The sequence below is a fragment of the Eurosta solidaginis genome, chromosome 1 (genome assembly GCF_040869045.1).
Source record: "Eurosta solidaginis isolate ZX-2024a chromosome 1, ASM4086904v1, whole genome shotgun sequence".
In the NCBI taxonomy this organism is placed as follows: Eukaryota; Metazoa; Arthropoda; class Insecta; order Diptera; family Tephritidae; genus Eurosta; species Eurosta solidaginis.
The window spans coordinates 322,836,551-322,858,815 of record NC_090319.1 but is presented as its reverse complement, the minus strand read 5'-3'; the positions used below and the strand labels follow the sequence as shown (position 1 = coordinate 322,858,815).

The window sequence follows — 22,265 nt, the reverse complement described above, 5'->3', positions numbered from 1 at the left end:
TTGATGCCATGCCCAGTTTTTATACACAGTCATCCGTCTGTCCTTCCGCATGGCCGTTAACACGATAACTTGAGCAAAAATCGACATATCTTTAATGAGCTTAGTTCACGTGCTTACTTGAACTCACTTTGTCTTGGTATGAAAAATGAACGAAATCCGACTATGACCACGCCCACTTTTTCGATATCGAAAATTACGAAAAATTAAAAAAATGCCATAATCCTATACCAAATACGAAAAAAGGGATGAAACATGGTAAGGTAATTGGATTGTTTTATTGACGCGAAATGTAACTTTAGAAAAAACTTTATAAAATGGTTGTGACACCTACCATATTAAGTAGAAGAAAATGAAAAAGTTCTGCAGGGCGAAATAAAAAACACTTAAAATCTTGGCAGGTATTACATATATAAATAAATTAGCCGTATCCAACAGATGATATTCTGGGTCACCCTCGTCCACATTTTGGTCGATATCTGGAAAACGCCTTCACATATACAACTACCACTACTCCCTTTTAAAACTCTCATTAATACTTTTAATTTGATACCCATATTGTATAAACAAATTCTAGAGTCACCCCTGGTCCACCTTTGTGGCGATATCTCGAAAATTCGACCACCTATACAACAACCACTACTCCCTTTTAAAACTCTCATTAATACTTTTAATTTGATACCCATATCGTACAAACCCATTCTAGAGTCACCCCTGGTCCACCTTTATGGCGATATTTCGAAACGGCGTCCACCTATAGAACTAAGGCCCACTCCCTTTTAAAATACTCATTAACACCTTTCGTTTGATGCCCATATCGTACAAACAAATTCTAGGGTCACCCCTGCTCCACCTTTATGGCGATATCTCAAAACGGCGTCACCTATAGAACTATGGCCCACTTCCTCATAAAATACTCTTTAATGCCTTTCATTTGATACACATGTCATACAAACACATTCCAGGGTTTCCCTCGGTTCATTTTCCTACATGGTTATTTTCCCTTATGTTGTCACCATAGCTCTCAACTGAGTATGTAATGTTCGGTTACACCCGAACTTAACCTTCCTTACTTGTTTTTAATTTAATGTTGACATATGTGAGTAAAATTTATTCCACCACGTAAGCTAATAAATAAAAATGAGTCTCTTAATTGTGTGTACCCAAAATAAGTTCATAGGGGGATGGTGCGAAATGTGATCGAACGATCACATGCAAGCAGATTGGAATTTAAGTATGCTCTGTCCAGTGCACGAAATCAGCCTGCTTAATCTCGCTTATGAGATTCTCTCTAGCGAATTGTGAGATAGACTCAAGCCTAAACCCAACGAACTGATAGGACCTTATGAAAGTGGCTTCAGACCTAATAAATCTACTATCGAGCAGATTTTTACGATGCCTCAGATCATGGAATAGACTGTCAGTCGACGAAAATATGGTCTTATCGTCATAAGAGAACCGGCACAGACCATATTTTTGTCGACTTCAAAGCTACCTTGAACAGTGCGAAAAGCTGAATTTAAGATCCCTGCAGTTTTAATAACGCTCTTCCAAATTACGTTTAGAAACACCACCAGTTTCGAAAAATTTGGAAAGAATATCTTTTTGACTCATTCGAAACCAAACGAGGCTTTAGACAAGGCAATTCCCTGTCGCGTCATTTTTTAACCTAATCCTCAGGAAAATAGCTTCAACAGCAGATCCAAGCAGGTATAGTTCAAAATATTGTAACGCATTGTCTTGATAATTTCACCTCATCATCATTCATGCAGCTGCAGCAAGAAGGGTTTTCTAGTGTGCAGAGACGTACTGCACTCGTGAACCTATTAATTTAAGCAGACCAGCGATGTATTTCAGGTCAGAAGGATCTAACTAATCTGCATGAGGCAGTGCTCGCCAAGCGTTTGCATAGCCGACGTAAGGCCCATCTACAGAGGAGCAGACTACAAGTGCCCAGGCGTATTCCCTACATCCATCTTCATTCGGTTTAGTTTTACCGATGTACGCTTGGAGATCCTTATTTACTGTGACGTTGAAGTCAACAAGCTTGGTTTTGTTGGAACGCTACTGACAGCAATCATATATCCTTTTTAGTGTATCACAAATAAGTGTAAATTTTATGGCGAAGAACATCACTTCAATGCTGATGCCGGTTAGACGCTCGCTAACGAGTGCAGACGAAAGCACTTGGCGGAGATTCCTATTTCACCAACACAAATCTAACACCCTAACTAAGCCTTCCGCATTTCTTTTTTTTTCCCACTGTAGTAGATGTTACAAGGTGCGAGAAAAGACAGTTCTTATCTGAAGAAAGACAGCTCCTAGACTGGTATGGCGAAGTAACGCCACACTGGCTCCTTGTTTTCGTGACACGATTCTAGCTGTCACAGGGGCTGATTATCGCAGTAGTTAGAAAGCTTGTGTTGACTTAAGTAAGCGAAAGGGGACGGATGGGCATGACCGCATGATTATATCTGCTTGCCCTGCGGTAATGTGGTGTACATTCCTGTTAATTTTCATACTGTTAAGCTATCAGGTTTTAAATTTTAATAAATATATTAAAAACAAGTAAAATATTTTATTACCCCACTGAAAGCCAAAGCATTGTCGAACTACAGGACGCAAAAAAGTTATAATTTTTGCCTGCCATACATAAAGGGTGCCTCGTATGGAACAACAAATTGGGTGATACTCTGTGGGGATTTTTTTAAATATTGTAAGACGGCAACAAATTTCCAAAAATCAGCTTAATTGAAAGTAATGACCTAACAATGAGGGAGGGGTACTAATTATTCACTTTACAAGTTCCTATGTGCAACTTGTCTTATTTGCTTTTAAATATTGTGACCAATATTAGCAACGCTAAGGGATACTATCATATCTAAGCCAATACTAAGCAGTGACTTGTATGCACATCAACAAATAAATCATTATTTCTATACATATGTCCATACAAGCAGCGGAGAAAACGCACAAACACATGCATATATCTTATCTGAGATGCTCACAAAAGTAGGCAATAATTTGTACAAGTATCACTCACATATACATGCGCATATGAGAAGCTATAAACGTAGTTATAGCTGGTAATTTTATAGCTGGTAACTAACTAGTAAATTCTAGAAATAGAAACGATAGAAATATGCCAACGAGGAAACCAAACAGTATAAAAGCAGCAACATTTGAGGCCCGACCAATCAGTTTGATTTAAGCAAGCTATCAGTTGCGAAGTATAATTGTTATTTTCAAATAGTCTAATAAAAACCATTTTTGCATTATTCAATATTGGAATTATTTATTCAACAGTTTAGTGATTCAAACGTTAGCAGAAGATTTGGAATAAGCGGAATTTCAGAAAGTTCGTCACAATATTATAGTCTGTGAATTTGGAGACCCACATACATGGAGGAGTTCAGCTGCATTTTATGAATTAAGTGTGACCTAAATTCTTTAACAACTTAAATTTACCTTCATACATATATGTATATGTATGTGTGACCTTATACAAATAATCATAAGCAAACACCTTGTATATAGAATATGCGTTTGCTTTAAGAAAACTCAATAGGAACCAAAGCAACGTGAAGATTTTTTTGTGGCTCACAAAATGCAACAAGCTTGCGGCAAATTGTTATTTATGAGTTATGAAATATAAACACACACACACACATACACATTAGGCCGGGTCGATTTGTGGGGAGGCAAAAAAATCGCCCATTGCTCTATGAAAATCATATTCTGGGGATCAAAATAAGAAACTTTGCCGAAGGAACCATACCTCTAAAACGAATTCTGATGTCCCCCCCCTTTGGGTCGTAGGGGCAAATTTTGAAAAATCCCACTTTGAAATGCCTATGTTTTTTCTTTTTGGGGTTTATTTTTCTTTTAGAAATTTATTTAGTCAGAACATATGTAAATGAAAAAATGAATTTAACTTAGTAATAGAAAAGAAATTAAAAATAATTATTAGAAATTAGCGTTTTTACAACCCCCTTTTAAAACCAAGGCATCACTGTGATGCATTTGCATGTCGTAAACATAGTTGTGTGGGTTTTTTATTCAACCGTTTTAAAAAATGAAGGTATCACTGTGACACAATTGTAGATCGTAAAATTGCTTGTGTTGTTTTTTTTAAGCCACCACAAGACACAGCAGGTAGAATTGATATTGCCCCTACCCAAAAGTTCGACCCAAAGGGGGGGAAATCATAATTCGTTTTAGAGGTATGGTTCCTTCGGCAAAGTTTCTTATTTTGATCCCTAGAATACGATTTTCACAGAGCAATGAGCGATTTTTAAATCGACCCGCCCTAATACACATACATATGCACAATATAAACTTGGTTGTTAAACTTTTAAAATAGCCACTGTTGTGATGCAGCTATGAATTAAGTTTGACGGCTCAATAAGTGCTGGCGGAAGTCAAGACTTGTCTGACTTAAATTCTTTTAAACTCGTGACTAAACTTTTTTCTTTCTCTTAATTTATTTGCAGGTTCTTGTCTGGAGTATGGACATTCATGTTGGGGTGGTGAGTACTAAAAATATTCATCTGGTGTTTTCACTTTAATGTATTCTCTTAAAACAGCACACGGCAAACGGTCTAGTGGTCCAGCAATTGGTGCCAATAATGCTCAGCATGGTTTAAGCGGCGCGAAGAATTTACGAACCTTTGAGTTGAATGTGTTGAGCGATGAAAACACAAATCAAAATGCTGAAAATAAGGTGAGTTATATTCGGGCTTTAGTCTTCAGGCTGAATTAAAAGTCATTACTTAGTGCCAAAAAACAGATGATCTGAAATTCCTATCAATCGATTGCTCTTAAACTATCCCGCCACGTTTTTCCTGGAGCAGTTATATGATTTCTTGTAGGGCTCTCTAGTTGAACTTGGGCTGCAAATGCATAATATTGGAAAGGAAGCTGTTCTGAATGCTTCAATATGAACAATTGAGATGTCTCGCAGACTCGGCGGAGTGGAGGCACCACAATTGTGTTTAGGCAACGTGTAATAAAATAAGAAAATATGAAGCGAGATATTTCTCGTTATAATATTACTTTTATTAAAGTGAAAGATGTGATTAGAACAAATATTTTACCTGGTTTGCAATGAAATATGGCGGGGTTCCTCGGGACGGTTATAGCTGTGGTTCGCTCGACAATCGCTGAAAAAGTAGACGGTTGCCTTGTCGAGGACAACCGTTGAACCGCGGAAAAAGTATCCGGTTTTAAGGGGAAACTTCCCCACACAGTTGTACCGGCATGTATATATATATATGTGTACGGACAGAGTAGATGAGGTCCCTTGGTGGAGCTTGAGTGGGAATTTTCTACACTTTCAGACGAATAAATAAATACATAAAAAAATGTTCGTTGCATATATTCCCATGTATAACCCCCTTATGCGCGGATGGGTTATATTCGATAAACAAGGTATTTCGTAATTAATCCCTATTAAAGTTGATACCTGTGTGTTTTTTTTTATTTATTTTTAAGGATGCGTGTACCTTCGTCAGACTATATCAAAAATGTGCGCCCAGTGAACATGCATGTATCAGGGGTTTGATAAGCGTAATACAAAGCTTTATAGCTTCAGAGGTTACAAATATGAATGTATCATACACATATTTAGCACGCGAGACTCTGGCCGCTCCAAGTTCCTCATGGTACTATAATGTGGGGGCGACCGGTATGACTTAAAAGGCTTAATGTCGCCATGGTAACCCTTCCCGAGATGGGTGGGCTAGTACCTTAATGGTGCTTTGTTACCGGAACGTACCGCTTCTAAATCCGCCGAAGGACCAACAACATCGTTAACACTCCCCAAAAACCTTCGGGGAGTGTCTTTATAATTTAATTAATGCAGCAACAACAATGAACTTCAATTTCCTTTAAGGATGGTTTGAGAAGGAAGTCCGTTATATTTCTATCCAAATATGGCCATAGGAGGCTTGCGACCTTTCATTGTATCCAATTGATCCAAAATAAATCCGTTGCGCTTGAAATGCATTGTCCCCTCAACTCGGGAGGGCACCAAATGGTGGAGTTGGCAGCTTCATTTATGTAAATTTTGCAACTACCACCACAACAAAGCGGTCCCAGATGTTAGGTCATACTATAACGGTGCGCCTTTGTAGGTGACTGATTTCCACATACTGGTTTCCGCTAGGTTTTAATTTCACTTAAAAGATTTCTATTGATCGCTTCTTTTCTCGAATGCCTTCCACCATACCAGAGCGCCATGCGCAACAGTACTTCGACAGCCGCTGTTCCTTATAAAGTCCATTTCGCATGTTGACCTCCCTTTTTCATTCCTCATTCAGCTGAGGATAGAGATTTATGATTTTGCTTTTGAGTTTCGCCAAGTTGAAGGGGGCGGAGGTGCTTTCCTTATAAACAGGGCAAGTTGCGTTGCCCGAAATGTTGCAAGTTGCTGGTGCCATGAACTTAATGGTTACTGAAAGAGATCTATCTGTCAGCACTAAGTCCGCAGGGTGTGTGATTTCGCTAGTTATTTTTCTTTAACAGTTTCCAACTTAGGGGACTTCAAATATACCCGTGGCAGGTAAGCCTGTCGTAAGAAGCAACTAAAATACTAAGTTGGTTCATGGGGTTGTTTCAAGGGGCAATTATAACTTCTCTATCCCAATTTTCAACCGCAGCGTTACGTATCCTGGTTCTGTTAGAGCCGAGGCTCTGGCGAGCACAAGTTTCTCATGGATCTATGGGCTGGGAGGGCGCTATGGTCTAGAATGTTTCATAGTAAATCGTTCCCGAGATGGTCGGGCTAGTACCATAATGGTGCTAGTTACCATAACGTACCGGATCTGCATCCGGCAAAGGACCATCAACTTCGATAACATTACCCAAAAGCTTCGAGAAGTGTGCTTACAACAACAACAACAACAGCAACTTTCTCTTAGCTACCGGTACCCATAGGAGAGGCTAAGGGACCTGTCATTGTGTGCTGCCCTTGTAAGTCATTTTACATAACGAGGCAGCGCACATAATGGTTATGACGAGTCCTTGATAGAGTCCTGTATTCCAATTGTCTACTTTATGGAAGCAAATGATTTTTAGAAGACCGTTTTATATCGTCTCCAATTTTTCCAAGGTATTTATAATTCTGTAAGCTTGCCTTTCAAACTTCCAGGTATAATTACCATGAGTACTTCCCTCCGAATCTTCCTTTCGATATATTCATTAATCAAGCTAAGTGGAGCTTTTGTGTATTCCTTTCTCAGAGCGTAACCAAGGCTCGGGCTGCACTTGCCTGCAGAATATATGGGCATTCAGTATTTTCGTAAGCAGAAGTTTTGACCTTTCCAATTTCTCCGGTAAAATATGCGTCTTAGGTAAGTCAATGCATGCTGAGGTTATTTTCCATATTATTACATCAAAATTATTTTTATTTTTGTTGAGAGCCGAACAGATCCAAAGCGCAGTTGTTGTGGGTCATAAAGCGCCCTTAGATTCATCCTTGATCTAAATCTTTAGCTAATTGCATTCCTTACCTTTACGTAGGATGGTGGGAGAAGCTGTTTTAAGGTACGCGAGTATCATATATTTCTAAATCAGCCGAAAGACTCAATGAGCACATTGGAACCAAAAAAATGAAGTTATAGGTGTCCCTTAAACTCCATTTTAGTAGCAAGAGATTGGCAATCCTATTGTTGTGGCTCCCTTAAACGTCAAGTTGTGAAGGCAACAGTCTTATACCCTGCCAAGTCTAGTGGCAAAAAATAAAGAATAGCGTACAGAGCAAAACTTGTAGTTCCCCCAATTTATCCAATTATGTTACACAAAGTGTCTGTACTTAAGCTATAGCAAATCATTCTTCAGCCCACTATCTTGTCATTTATTCACTAAATTTTATAACTTTACTAGCAGACCCGGTAGACGTTGTTCTGCCCTAAGTTTGGCCTATCTGCATACATTTTAAAAAGCTTTTTCCGTCTAACTCTGCCCTCCCCCCCTCTTCACTTTTTCCTAATCCTTTTATTCACTCCTCCCTCCGTCTTTTTCGCTTCATCTATCTCCATCTTCGTCTCATTCTATCTCTTTCTCAGTCTCCTTCTCTTTCTCTCTTTTCTCTTCTCTCAAGTTCTTTTAATTCTTCTTCATCCCTTATTGCCTGTCCCAGAGGGTGGTATGTACTTTATTCCAGTCCCAGTCCCAGTCCCACTCCGAGTCTCAGTCCCAGTCCTAGTCCTAATCCCAGTCCCAGACCGTCTCTGGTCTACTTCCCGGAAAGAAGGATCGTAAATACTAATATAGGCAAATTTATTTACCAAATTTCAGGCAAATCGAATAGGACGTATGTAAATAGGTATGTGGGTATTACTAATTCATGTCTTTATTTCGGCTTCGAATGCATATTTATCAGTTTTGCCAGGTTGATGCGACTAAATCGAATAACACAATGAAAATTACTTTAGAGCTCTCAGCAATAGCTTCCATTTGATATTCATATTACCCACACATTCTAAGGGTATCCCGGTCCACGTTTTGGCCTATAACTCGAGACCCTAGTCACCCAGCGTTGTAATATATTACTCTGTACTAAAGCACTCATCAACAGCTTTCATTTGATATTCATATTGTATAAACACTGTCTAGGCATTCACGGGCCCCCATTACGGCCTATATTTCGAGACCCTGTACGTCGATCGCAACCACCGCGTGAGGTATACGCAACTTGTGTCAACGTTTGAACAAAATCGACCAACGCATCTCTTCAAACACCGGCGACCAACTAACACACATTTTAGCATTTCTGTTTATATATATATATTTTTATTGTTCACACTTCACTATAATATTAAAACGAAATGCAGATTTTCGTTGCTGTTGAAATTCGGCTTGAAAACTGCACATGGAACAACTAAAGACTCTCCTGAATTAAAGCAAAATGTCATAGTACCTCTAAATAGCGGGCCCCCTTACAAACCCCGGGCTCGGGGCTAATCCCCCCCCCTCTCATCGGGCCTGGTGATGTGCTATACTTGATATCATTCGCTATAATATTTTTTATTGATAAGCACGTTGTTTAATTAAAAACCAACCAATTACACGGAAGTATATCCGCACCAACTGAAAATATGAGTACCGGTGCGTATACGTATCATTTTGTTAGTACGTATAAACATATAAAAAAAATTTCCAATAAAATAATATTGCGACTATAAACTGAGATATAACCTATCCTATATTTCAAGTTAGATCAAACTACACACGGGGTGCAAAACAAATTCAAAATCGGTTCAGTAGTTTAGGAGTCCATCGCGGACATACAATGTGACACGTGATTTTTATATATAAATATTAAGCAAGCTCTTTCTCACATAGCTCGACATTGATGATGCGTTCGCTTCAGCTGAGAGTTTACTACGCAGAGCTATTAGCAGCGGAGATTCCTTACACGATATGAATGATTCCACAAAAACACGCAGCAATTTAAATTTACCCAAATATGCCAGCGAGAGTGAGAGTAAAAGCGCAATAATGCGAGGCGAGAGTAATCGTATAGAAAATCGAGCAGTAAAACAGGCAGAGAGACACCCGCCACAACAACAACATAAACAACAAGAGCAACAACAATCGTCTTTATCATTACAACAACAACGCAAATATCCTCAACATGCTGAACGTTGGCGTCGTTTTCCTTTTTATGCCTCACGTGCCAGTTTTGGCAATTCACCATTGGCGTTAACCGAGGTAGCACCACAACTTGCAGAGATACAACCACGAAATTCTGATAATTATTTCCTACAACAACTAGGACAGCTGGCAGATGAAAGATTTGATGCTGATGGTGCATATTATGAGGTTCTATAAAATAAAATATAAAATTATGATGCAGCTTTTGGGGATTAGAGGGTGTAGTAAAAGCGGGGTAATATGAATTCGTGTGTTCCAAACGACAGTGCTCTGGATCATGATATCAATTTAACATGCAACTATAGCAACAAAATATATCAGGATCACAATGGCTGCTAAATTTTTGTGGAGATCGGGATTACTGTCCATTGAAATGCAGTAAATGCAATTAATGGTTAATGGCCGCTTAGGTAGGGACACACACATAGAAATAGTAACGCACACACATACACACAGGTAAACAAGAACTTGCCAATACTTTTGTTTGTTTAAAGGAAATTTAAAAAAACATGTCCTGAGTTTTAATATTAATTCATTCCAATATTTTCTGACTGTGTATAATAATAAGTAAATATTTAAATATTTATTAATAAAAAAGGCTCTAAATGTAAACATTTATTTATAAACATTAGTATATATTTTATTATAAGAAAAAAAATTTTGTAAATTTACTTCCGTAAGACTTGATCAAAAAATTGGTGTCAATCTTCGAAAAAGAATATAAAAATAAATTGTACATATATAAATTTGTTCTGTCACAATGTATACTAAAAAAGATAAATACCAAAACTAAATTATTTTCCAATAAAAATATTTGTCAAAATATTGATGATATGGGCTGGATACATCAATTTTATTGACGACTGTAAAAAATTGAAAATTTACCTTAATAAAGGCACAATAATGCAAAAAAAAGTTGTTTTACTTTTCCTACATATTCGGACATAGAATCCTCAATCGAAGCCGTGAGACTGAAAAAAGTCCTATCTAAGGAGTTTCGAGTCCAGGGACTAATAAAAAAGGACGACAGGGAATGGTCACACAGTAGGGAAGAGCCCTTTCAGGCATTACTAAACACACACTTCCCGCAGAGCGAGAGGTACCAGATCATACATACTGGGTTCGTGGTCATAAGGGGATATAAGGTAACGAAAAGGCCGATAAGTTGACAAGAGAGGGTGCAGCACTCGATGAACCGACGGTAGACGTCCCAATATTTTTGGAGAAATTAAAAGAAGACAGGAGCTGCATATGATCCATCAAGCTGGAAAGACGTTGGCAGAATAGCGGGGCTGAAAAATTTCTAAGATCATGTGCCATTCCTACGAATTAGACTAACAAAGTGGCTCATTTATCTGAAGAGAGAAGATTTAACGCTTACGATGAGCATACTATCTGGACATTGCCTTCTGGCAAAATAGTGAGAATTCAAAAACATTTGGCATGTCGGAACCCAAGGAAATATGCCGAAGAGCGCCGTGATGTGATGGTAGCGTGCTCCGCCTACCACACCGAAAATCCTGGGTTCACGCCCCAGGCAAAGCTACGTCAAAAATTTTAGAAACAAGTTTTTCAATTAGAAGAAAATTTTTAAAAGGGGGGTCGCCCCTCGGCAGTGTTTGGCAAGTACTCCGAGTGTATTTCTGCCATGAAGAGCAAGCACTCAGTGAAAACTCATCTGCCTTGCAGTTGTCGTTCGGAGTCGGCATAAAACAAGTAGGTCCCATGCAGCTAATTTGTAGGAAAAAATAAGAGGAGCACTACGTAAATTGGAAGAGAAGCTCGGTCTTAAATGTCTTCGGAGCTTATCGCGACCTACATTTATTTATTTAACCGAAATACTCCGTAATGATTTCGAAAATAATAGTAAAATGATCAGGTAAAAGTGTTGAAATGAACCCGAAAACAGTCTTGAAGCAGTCTCAAAATGATCATGAAACGGGTACAGAAACATTTCAAAAATTACTTCGAAATTATCATGATAATAATTCCAAAATGGTCCTGCAATAGTCTCGAAAAAATTCCGAAACAGTACTGAAATGACCTTAAATAATATCCCGCAACGATCCGAAAATCACCTCGAAATAGTGCTGGAATTAACACGAGGAGTTCCCAAATAGTTCAGAAATCATCCTAAATCATTATTTATACGCGATATTAGGCAGGCTGATTCCGCGATAATTGGCCCTTGAGGTTGGGACAGAGTACACTTAAATTTAAATCTGTAAGTATTCGCTCGTCCTACTATATTTTGCATTAGAGTTGATGTATGCTCTTTACCAACTCTTCGCATCCGTGTTTGAAATACCCGGCGGCTATTCCCTAATTACCTGCGGCCTTTTGATCTTTTAGCCCGAAAATTGCCATTCTCTCTTCGTCATAGTGGAGTGCCGGAACGTGTTTTCCTTCAACGGCGATTGGGTATTGGATTCGTCTTTTCCCTCACTAGCTAGCAATGAGGAAAAGTTTTCCCTCCACAACTTAAGCACACTCAATTACCAGGTCGTTATTATCGTTCCTGTATGAGTCTGTCCCGGTCTTGAAACCTTCTTTCAGGCGCCGGATTTTTTGGTATAATTATGGTCTGGTTTTTTCAACTTAGCTCGCTTCTAGCGTATTAGGTTGGCCATCCTTGGACATTTTTCCTGAGTCGCAGATAAAGTTTGCCTATTCTCCAGGAAACTTTCCCAAACTGCGAGTACAACATATCCCACCTTCTTCTTCATTTAGGAGATGTAGTCTGACCCTATACCGTACGCCAAGGTACACCAAGTACTTTCCAATCCTATGTCGGTATATCCGAGTTCTGACCATGCAGAAGACGCAGCGTATCTTCCAACTTCATCACGCTAAGTATCCATACCTTGAATTTTGGTATCCTGGGGATTTACGCTCTATCGACCATCTAAATACGCGCGTTCGTACCTTGCCTTTGGAGGTTTAGAATAACTTACGCTAACCACGTCCATCTTTACACCATTGTACCACTCCGCCATATAAAACGTTGAAAGTGGCTTACTTCATTCTTCCCCCATCACCTTTAGCATTAAGGTAATAAGGTGCCTTTCATAGATTTCCACCTTAAGGTGGACATCTATGCGAAAGATTGTCACTATCATTGGCTGATTTGCCACATCAATCAAATTCTCGGCAACAGCCGGGGTATTTGAGTTACCTCCAGTGGGCCTCTCCGAGAAAGCCAGAGTCCAATTACCTCTCTTTGGCATATCTCCTCCTTCTACATCGGTTGTTGGAAATCGCCAGTTTTGACGTCCCTTCTCTGACATACAGCTTTATATTCCATTACCTTGTGTATGCGGCTAGCCTGCGTCGCGGTCCTGGGACGAGGTCTATTTTGAAATCAGGTTTGTCGCCTTCAACCGAAATGTGCCTATTTATTCTGCAGCTTGAGGCTTCCTCCTCATGGTACCGTTTGCAGTACTGAGGGTTTCTCGCAGAAAAGCACTTGACCTACCTTCGACCTACTTCTGCCGCCTCACTGGAACCATCCCAACCGCTCACTCTTGGAGCGACCACTGCTCATAATCGTTGGACTATTCATAGTACTGCGCCTTACTATGCTCCGTACTCCTCTTCACTCTACTTCCCTTCTTCGATTCACTTGCTGTTCCATCATGGTCCTCGTTGACTCTCCACAATATATTCCACGTAACTTATAGTGCTATTGTCTTCTTTGGCTTGCAACTCTGTTCTCCCTCTCTCATCCTCCTTATGATTGAGTAGAAGATACTGAGTATTACATCTTGTTAGTACGTCCACCTGCCCGACAAGGCGGGCTTAACGGTTTAGTTTTAAATATGGGGTAAAAAGCCATCCGCCACAGCAGAGCCCCCTTACTGTGTTAAGGTCTTCGTAATCTCCCCAGGAAGACTCCGTTGGAATGCAGCAGGAAATATCCCCTTGCTGCAAATCATCCAATAAGCATGATCCGCTTAACAGCCTAGATAAGGGTGGGGGAAGTTCATGGTCAACGATATCCCGCCGCCTGCCTATGGGGCGGATTGACATAGATGAAAGCCACTAAAGAGCCCAGATAAATGGTCAGGCGCTATGGAGTTCGTCTAAAACTTCACACCACCGACAAGATGCCTACGATCTCCCCATTTCAATCTTGATTGAAATATAAATCTTATACAACAACGATCTGAAAGTCATGATAGTAGCTTTTGTGCAATGGAACCGTGTAGAAACATCAAAGGCAATATTTACATGTGAAAACCTAGTTTTTATTTGTGCTTTTACGTTCCTTCTATCATTTACTTTCTTAAGTATTATATACCGGGTCTGATATTGATTGGAATGGAAATTGTATAATGACAATCAAGTGTTACTGAAAGCCTCTATAGTAGCTTTTGTTGGACGAATCACTAAAGTCAGTACTTACCAGCGAAAAACTTTGTTTTGTCTCTTCCCCACCTTTTCGCCAATCTTCCATCTCTTTGTTTACCCGTTCCGAACGTCTCATTAGTAGCTTTTGTTCGATGAAATGTTGACAAACTGTCAATGTCATTATTTACCGTTGGTTTATTTCTGCTGTTACAAAAACCACTTCAGCCTAGCCTGCTATATAAAGTTTGCTCTGTGTTTCGAATAGCAGTCAACGATAAATCCTGAAATCGTCTAGTTAATACACTTTTTTTAATTTATAAAGAAAAATGAAATTTCTTTTAGTAATCGCGGTAATAATGGTTGGAGTTGCTAGCTCATCAGTATCGAAAAAAAATTTGATTGAACCATGTCCGTCCGTCCGTCCGTTAACACGATAACTTGAGTAAATTTGGAAGTATCTTGATGAAATATTGTATGTAGGTTCCTGGGTACTCATCTCAGATCGCTATTTAAAATGAACGATATCGGACTATAACCACGCCCACTTTTTGGATATCGAAAATTCCGAAAAACCCAAAAAGTGCGATAATTCATTGCCAAAGACGGATAAAGCGATGAAACTTGGTAGGTGAGTTGAACTTATGACGCAGAATAGAAAATTGGTAAAATTTTGGACAATGGGCGTGGCACCGCCCACTTTTAAAAGAAGGTAATCTAACAGTTTTGCAAGCAGTAATTTGGCAGCCGTTGAAGATATCATGGTGAAATTTGGCAAAAACTTACTCCTATTACTATATATGTGCTAAATAAAAACTAGCAAAATCGGAGAACGACCACGCCCACTTTAAAAAAAAAAATTTTTTTAAGTCAAATTTTAACAAAAAATTTAATATCTTTACAGTATAATAATAATAATAATAAACCCAACGGATTAATGCGCTCCAAAGCCCGCCCAACCGACACGAGGGGCGCATCCGCATGACGCACGGATTTGTTTTTGTTTTTGCCGAGTTGTTGATAGGCGGAGGTTTGTTAAGCGTCGAGATCTAAAACTGCTCAGCTACAGAATAAAAATCATCAGCTGAGTATTATATACATAACAGTTGAAAATTATACATATAGTAAATTGTTAAATAAGTTAAGGATTTAGCATATAAAGATTTGTATTTTTTTTTTATTTTTATTTTGTTACGAGTTAAGATAGGATAGGACAGTTTTCCTTATAGTAAAAAGTGAATCCGTTATATCAAATGAATTCGAGTGAGAGTTAAAATCATAACACAAACACCAGAAAGGTTCATTTAATTCGAAATTCGTTCTGCACTGCCTCAAAAGAAGAGGTTTGTAATGTCTTGACGCTCGTGATGGGACATTGAAGTTTACTTCGTTCAAAAGAAAGGGGCTAGAAATTAGTCCATTCAGTAGTTTAGCCATAAATAATACGCCTAGCATTTCTCTACGGCTAGCGAGAGTTGGAAGATTGATAAGCCTTAACCGACTAGTATAAGGTAAATTATGTCAACATTCAACTCCAGTAATGATATGGTGCAAAAAAATACAAAAATAAAAGAAAATTTCAAAATGGGCGTAGCTCCGCCCTTTTTCATTTAATTTGTCTAGGATACTTTTAATGCCATAAGTCGGACAAAAATGTACCAATCCTTGTAAAATTTGGTAGGGACTTAGACTCTAGGACGATTACTATTTTCTGAGATAAAGGGCGAAAACGGTTGAAGCCACGCCCAGTTTTTATGCACAGTTGACCGTCTGTTCTTCTGCTCGGTCGTTAACACGATAAATTGAGCAAAAATCGATATATCTTTACTAAACTCAGTAAACGTACTTATCTGAACTCACTTTGTATTGGTATAAAAAATGGCCGAAATCCGACTATGACCACGCCGACTTTTTCGATATCGAAAATTACCAAAAATGAAAAAAATGCCATAATTCTATACCAAATACGAAAAAAGGGCCACTCCCTTTTAAAACCCTCATTTATACCTTTAATTTGATACCCATATCGTACAAACACACCACCTTTATGGCGATATCGCGAAAACGTGTTCACATATAGAACTAAGGCCCACTCCGTTTTAAAATACTCATTATCACCTTTCGTTTGATACCCATATTGTACAAACGCATTCTAGAGTCAACCCTGGTCCACCTTTATAACGATATCTCGTAAAGGCGTCCACCAATAGAACTAAGGCCCACTCCCTTTTAAAATACTCATTAACACCTTTCACTTGATACCCATATCGTACAAGCAAATTCTAGAGTCACCCCTGGTCCACATTTATGGCGATAAGTCGAAAAGGTGTCCACCAATAGAACTAAGGCCCACTCCCTTTTAAAATAGTCATTAACACCTTTCACTTGATACCCATATCGTACAAGCAAATTCTAGAGTCACCCCTGGTCCACATTTATGGCGATAAGTCGAAAAGGTGTCCACCAATAGAACTAAGGTCCACTCCCTTTTAAAATAGTCATTAACACCTTTCACTTGATACCCATATCGTACAAGCAAATTCTAGAGTCACCCCTGGTCCACATTTATGGCGATATCGCGAAAACGTGTCCACATATAGAACTAAGGCCCACTCCGTTTTAAAATACTCATTATCACCTTTCGTTTGATACCCATATTGTACAAACGCATTCTAGAGTCAACTCTGGTCCACCTTTATAACGATATCTCGTAAAGGCGTCCACCAATAGAACTAAGGCCCACTCCCTTTTAAAATACTCATTAACACCTTTCGTTTGATACCCATATCGTACAAACATTCTAGTCACCCTTGGTCCACTTTTATGGCGATATCTCGAAAAGGCGTCCACCTATAGAACTAAGCCCTCCCCCCCCCCCCCCTTTTAAAATACTCATTAACACCTTTCGTTTGATACCCATATCGTACAAACATTCTAGTCACCCTTGGTCCACTTTTATGGCGATATCTCGAAAAGGCGTCCTCCTATAGAACTAAGGCCCACTCCCTTTTATAATACTCATTAAAACCTTTCATTTGATACCCACCCATAGATCTAAGGCCCAGTCCCTATTAAAATACTCATTAACACCTTTTATTTGATACCCATATCGTACAAACGCAATCTAGAGTCACCCCTGGTCCACTTTTATGGCGATATCTCGAAAAGGCGTCCACCTATAGAACTAAGCCCTCCCCCTCCCCCCCCCCCCCCTTTTTAAAATACTCATTAACACCTTTCGTTTGATACCCATATCGTACAAACATTCTAGTCACCCTTGGTCCACTTTTATGGCGATATCTCGAAAAGGCGTCCACCTATAGAACTAAGCCCTCCCCCCCCCCCCCCCTTGTAAAATACTCATTAACACCTTTCACTTGACACCCCTGGTCCACATTTATGGCGATAAGTCGAAAAGGCGTCCACCTATAGAACTAAGGCCCACTCCCTACTCATTAAAACCTTTCATTTGATACCCACCCATAGATCTAAGGCCCAGTCCCTATTAAAATACTCATTAACACCTTTCATTTGATACCCATATCGTACAAGCAAATTCTAGAGTCACCCTTGGTCCACCTTTATGGCGATATCTCGAAAAGGCGTCCACCCATAGAACTATGGTCTACTCACTCTTAAAATACTCTTTAATACCTTCCATTTGATACACATGTAATACAAACACATTCCAGGGTTACCCTAGGTTCATTTTCCTACATAGTGATTTTCCCTTATTTTGTCTCCATAGCTCTCAGCTGAGTATATAATGTTCGGTTACACCCGAACTTAGCCTTCCTTACTTGTTTTTTTTTTTTTAATTTATAAAGAAAACTGAAATTTCTTTTGGTAATCGCGGTAATAATGGTTGGAGTTGCTAGCTCAATGGCTGCTGTCTCTGAAGCGAGAAGTCGTAAGTTTGGAGGCATTCAATTGGTCGTAAAATATTTTTTTTCTTTACTGAACTCAAAATGCTATCCACGTTTTCTGTTTGAATTCAACAAGTTGCAATTCATATTCAGAAAATTACAACTAAAATAAATATGTAAATGTAAAGCGCGATAACCTGGAAAGAGATTTTAGGCCGATTTTTTCTCGTCTAATTTCCTACGAATTGGCAGGATGGGACCTATTTATTTTATGCCGACTCCGAATAGCATCTGCAAGGCAGTTGAGTTTTCACTGAAAATTGCAACTAAAGCTCGGAATTTTCAATATCAATTTAGAAAGCTCAGTTCAAGACAAGACACCTTCAGTACAAGGTGGTGTTATCCTATCAGCTGATTGCTTCTTCTTGACAATTTCCAAGAAACGTCTTGGCACAGCAAGATGTCAGTTAATCGAAAAGCAAATTTTATTTTAATTTGATGCCCGGCGAAATCGACCCAAGGATGTAAAATCGAAAGAAAATTAGTATTGGTTTTGATTAACTGACATATTACAGTGCCAAGGCGTTGCTGGGAAATTATTAAGAAGAAGCAATCAGCTGATGTTATAACACCACTTTGTAACTCAGTACATGGCAAGGCGAATTAGGGACCAGGCAAGGCGAATCTATACAGGTGGTGGCAAAGCGAATTCAATCAATTCGCCGTGCAGATGAATGTCAAGTCAAAAGAACATTTTCATAGATTTCGATTAGATTTTATTGTACAAGGCTTTGTATGGAAAATTATCAAGAAGAGGCAATCAGCTGATGGGATAACACCACCTGTAATGAATTCGCCTTGGGACCAGGTGTTGTTATCCCAATAGCTGATTGATTATTGATTATTTTGCATACAATGCCTTGTACTACAACATGTCAGTCAATCGGAATCAATGAAATTTTTTTTTTTTGACTTGACATTCTTAAGTACGACGAGTTGGTTGAATTCGCTTTGCCACCACCTTGAATGGATTCGTCTTGATTGAAGCTCATAGAATTATAATTTACTTTCAGAAAAATACAAATTTTGTTGATAACCGTTTGATAGAAACGCGTTCGCTACTTTCCTCCGATAAATGTTTGTTATCTCTAACTAACTGCATATGTACATGCCAAAAATGGTAATTACTTCGCCACACAACAGCAGTTGATACAATTTGTAAATTATATAACCAGAGTTAATTCATATATTTGAAAATATATACGGAGCAGCACTTTGCCCGCTTTCATTTTGTAATTTATTCGTTTTCGAAGTTAACTTTTGAACGGCGATTGCACTGTTTTGAAGACGATTGAAGTTTTGAAGTTAATAGCTGTAAAGATCGGATTGATTTTGGGAACGGCCACAGAAAATTGTATGACCGTTATTAGCAGATTGTGAGTTTTAAGAACAGCAGGTCTTAGGCGTCTTGGCTGTTATGCGAGTAGGCGCGAGTTGGAGCACGGCTTTTAAAATGACCAATACAGCAATGTAGCTATGAATTAAGTGTGACGGCTTAATAAGTGCTGGCGGAAGTCAAGACTCGTCTAACTTAAATTTGCTTTAACTCCTCGCTTAACTTTTTCTTGTTCTCTGTTTTTTTGCAGCTCATTGTTATGAATATGGACACGCGTACTTGGGTGGTGAGTATCAGGGACAATTATTTGTGTGTTTTAGTCTTTATTACAAACATAAATTCGTGTTCTTGTTTTTGTTTTTTTTTTTTTGCTGCCAGGATACGGCAAATAATAAAGTGGTCTAGAAATTTGTGCTAATGAAGCTCAGCATGGTTTAAGCGGTGCGAAAAACTTTCGAAAGTTTAAACTGAATTTGTTGGACGATAAAACACCAATCGAAATAAAATGTAATCCAGGATTGTGACTTTATCTGAAGTTTTAAATAAAAACAATTTTTGTTGTTATATCGGCCTACTGATTTGTAATATCGCGAGTTAATACATCCCAGAGCACGGGGAAAAAGTGTCAATAAAATATGACACTATGGCATCATCGCCATAAACAAAGTCCAATTTTCACAACTATTCTGTAACAGATGTCGCAGTGCTGTGAATATCAATTGGCAAGAACCAGAATTGAAGTAGGAATAATGAAGACAAACAAAAAACCGCTGTGATGGCTGAATGGTTATAGCAGCGGCGCCTAAACGTTGCCGATGAAGGAATTTAGCAGTTCCCGAAGTGGATCTATACAACGAGCTTTGGCAGTTGTCTAAATTTTTTCTTTCTTCTATTCTAATTTAAAATTTTTTCAATTAAGAAAAAATATATTATAACAATAATAATGATAAAATAATTATTGTTAGGCCTTGAGCTTGATATTAACTCGCGATGTTTTAAATAAAAGCAAAACAAACAAAAAATTACTTTGTACCAAAATGTTAGAGGACCACCATTAGAGCTCTTAAAAATATTCGAATAATTCGATTGATCGATTAATTGATTTTAGATCTTTTTACGTTTATTGAATTTTGCTAAGTTAGAAAAAATTAATTGTATTAAGAAAATTTTATAAACGTATTTCGAAAAGTTTTAGAAAAAATGCACAAGTTAAACTTAAAAAAAAAAATAAAATAAATTTAAAAAAAAAGTAAGGACATGTGCAACGAACGAAAATTAAAAAAATATCTTCCACAAATTTCAAGATTTCGAGACGTTTTTAAGAACCTTCAAGAAAATTTAAAAAATTAAAAAAATATATATTTTAAGAAAACCCGATGTAAGCCGAATTTGGAGAAATTTACAAAAAAAAGAGAAGATCAAAAAAAAAAAAATGTATACAAATTTTCCAAATTAAAAAAAATATTTTCTTTTGCATAATCATTGGTTCGAAACGAGCTCCAAGGCCCTAACGACAATTCTTTGCCATTATAATTTTTATTTTTATATACATATTTTGTTATTTTAAAAAAAATTTTATATTAGATTAATGGAAAGAAAATTTTACAGCGAACCGCCATAGCTGGTGATATAGATTCTCTTCGAGAGTTGCCAAACTTCTAATTTTGAAAACGTTTTCGGAAAAGTTCGAGAATTCACACACCTAGACTTGCAAGGTAGAGTGAACAGAAAGTCTTAGTACCATGTAGCCCAAAAGCTGCAAGGACGAAAGAGGAGTGGATTCGTGGCAGTATACCAAGAAAAGACAAAATGCGTAATAAGCTAGAAGGAGGTATCGACGAAACTTCGGATTCCCATTGTCTTGCGTGACAAAGCAATTCCTTTCTGCGGAACTTATCGATTGCAGCAACCTCCTTGGGCAGATGCCCATCCAAAGGTAAAAATCTGTAGCGCCGAAGCTGGTTGGTGTCTTGATCGAAGCGATGCATGATGTATCAAAGTAACCGCTTTCAATATTCGATTCAGCGGGATGGTATACTGATATCAATATCATCAGCGTACGCCAGTAATTGTACGCTCTCATAATGGGTTGTACCGTTACTGTTCAGTTCTGTTGCTAGAATTATCTTCTCCAGTATTATGCTAAAAAAATCGCTTGAAAGGGAGTCGCCTTGTCTGAAGCCTCGTTTGGTTTTGAATGGCTTGGAGAGGTCCTTCCCAATCCGTACGGAGTTCATGGCGTTGCTCAACCTCATTTGGCAGAGCCTTATTATCTTTGCAGGTAACTTAAATTCAGACATATCAGCATACAAGCAGCTTATTTTCGCAATTTCAAAGGCTGCTTTGAAGTCGTCGAAAAGAAGGTGAGTATCGATTATCTTATCGTAAGTCTTGTCCAGCATCTGGCCCATCATGATGATCTGGTCGATAGTAAATTTAGCATGTCTGAATACGCACTGAAAGGGTGCAATAAGTCTGTTGACTATGGGCTTCAGTCTTACGCACAGTACGCTATATAGTACGCTAGATAGAACCTTAAACGCGATATTAAACGGGCTGATTCCAAATAAGTTGGCGCGGTTTGCGGGATAGCCTTTCTTGCGGATGGTGGTAGGGTGCAATTAAGTTCTAATCTGGAGGGATGCGCTCCTCCGACCATACTTTGGACAGAGGTGGATGCATGCTCTTTACCAACTCTTCGCATTCGTGTTTTCCCAGCTACGCGGATATTCCGTCACTACCTGGCGCCTTGTGATTTTTTAGCCGAGACATTGCCATTCTCACTTCGTCATATGTAGTTGGCCAGTGGAGAGGGCTATTTGAAATCAAAAACCCTGGTTGTTGATTGGGTTTGTGATTTTCGTCGTCGAATAAACGTATGGTAATATGTACGTAATACTATGGACACATTCAATCTAGCGAAGAATTTCTGGACCAGCCAGTTTAATCTAACTTGCCATAAATTGTTTTCAAAAGCGTCACCTCTGGCAACTGCCCCATCT

At 38.6% G+C, this 22,265-nt stretch overlaps 1 protein-coding gene across 1 annotated transcript in view; it reads left to right on the top strand.

Annotated features, from left to right (window-relative positions):
- Positions 1 to 10,550, top strand: part of CCHa1 (CCHamide-1) — a 40,577-nt gene extending 30,027 nt beyond the window's left edge. The window contains exons 2-4 of the mRNA XM_067761902.1: positions 4,491 to 4,526; positions 4,584 to 4,720; positions 9,343 to 10,550. Coding sequence (XP_067618003.1) covers positions 4,491 to 4,526; positions 4,584 to 4,720; positions 9,343 to 9,831 — 662 coding nt within the window. The 3' untranslated portion in view covers positions 9,832 to 10,550. The remainder of the gene's footprint in view (positions 1 to 4,490; positions 4,527 to 4,583; positions 4,721 to 9,342) is intronic.
- The last annotated feature ends 11,715 nt before the right edge of the window (positions 10,551 to 22,265 follow it).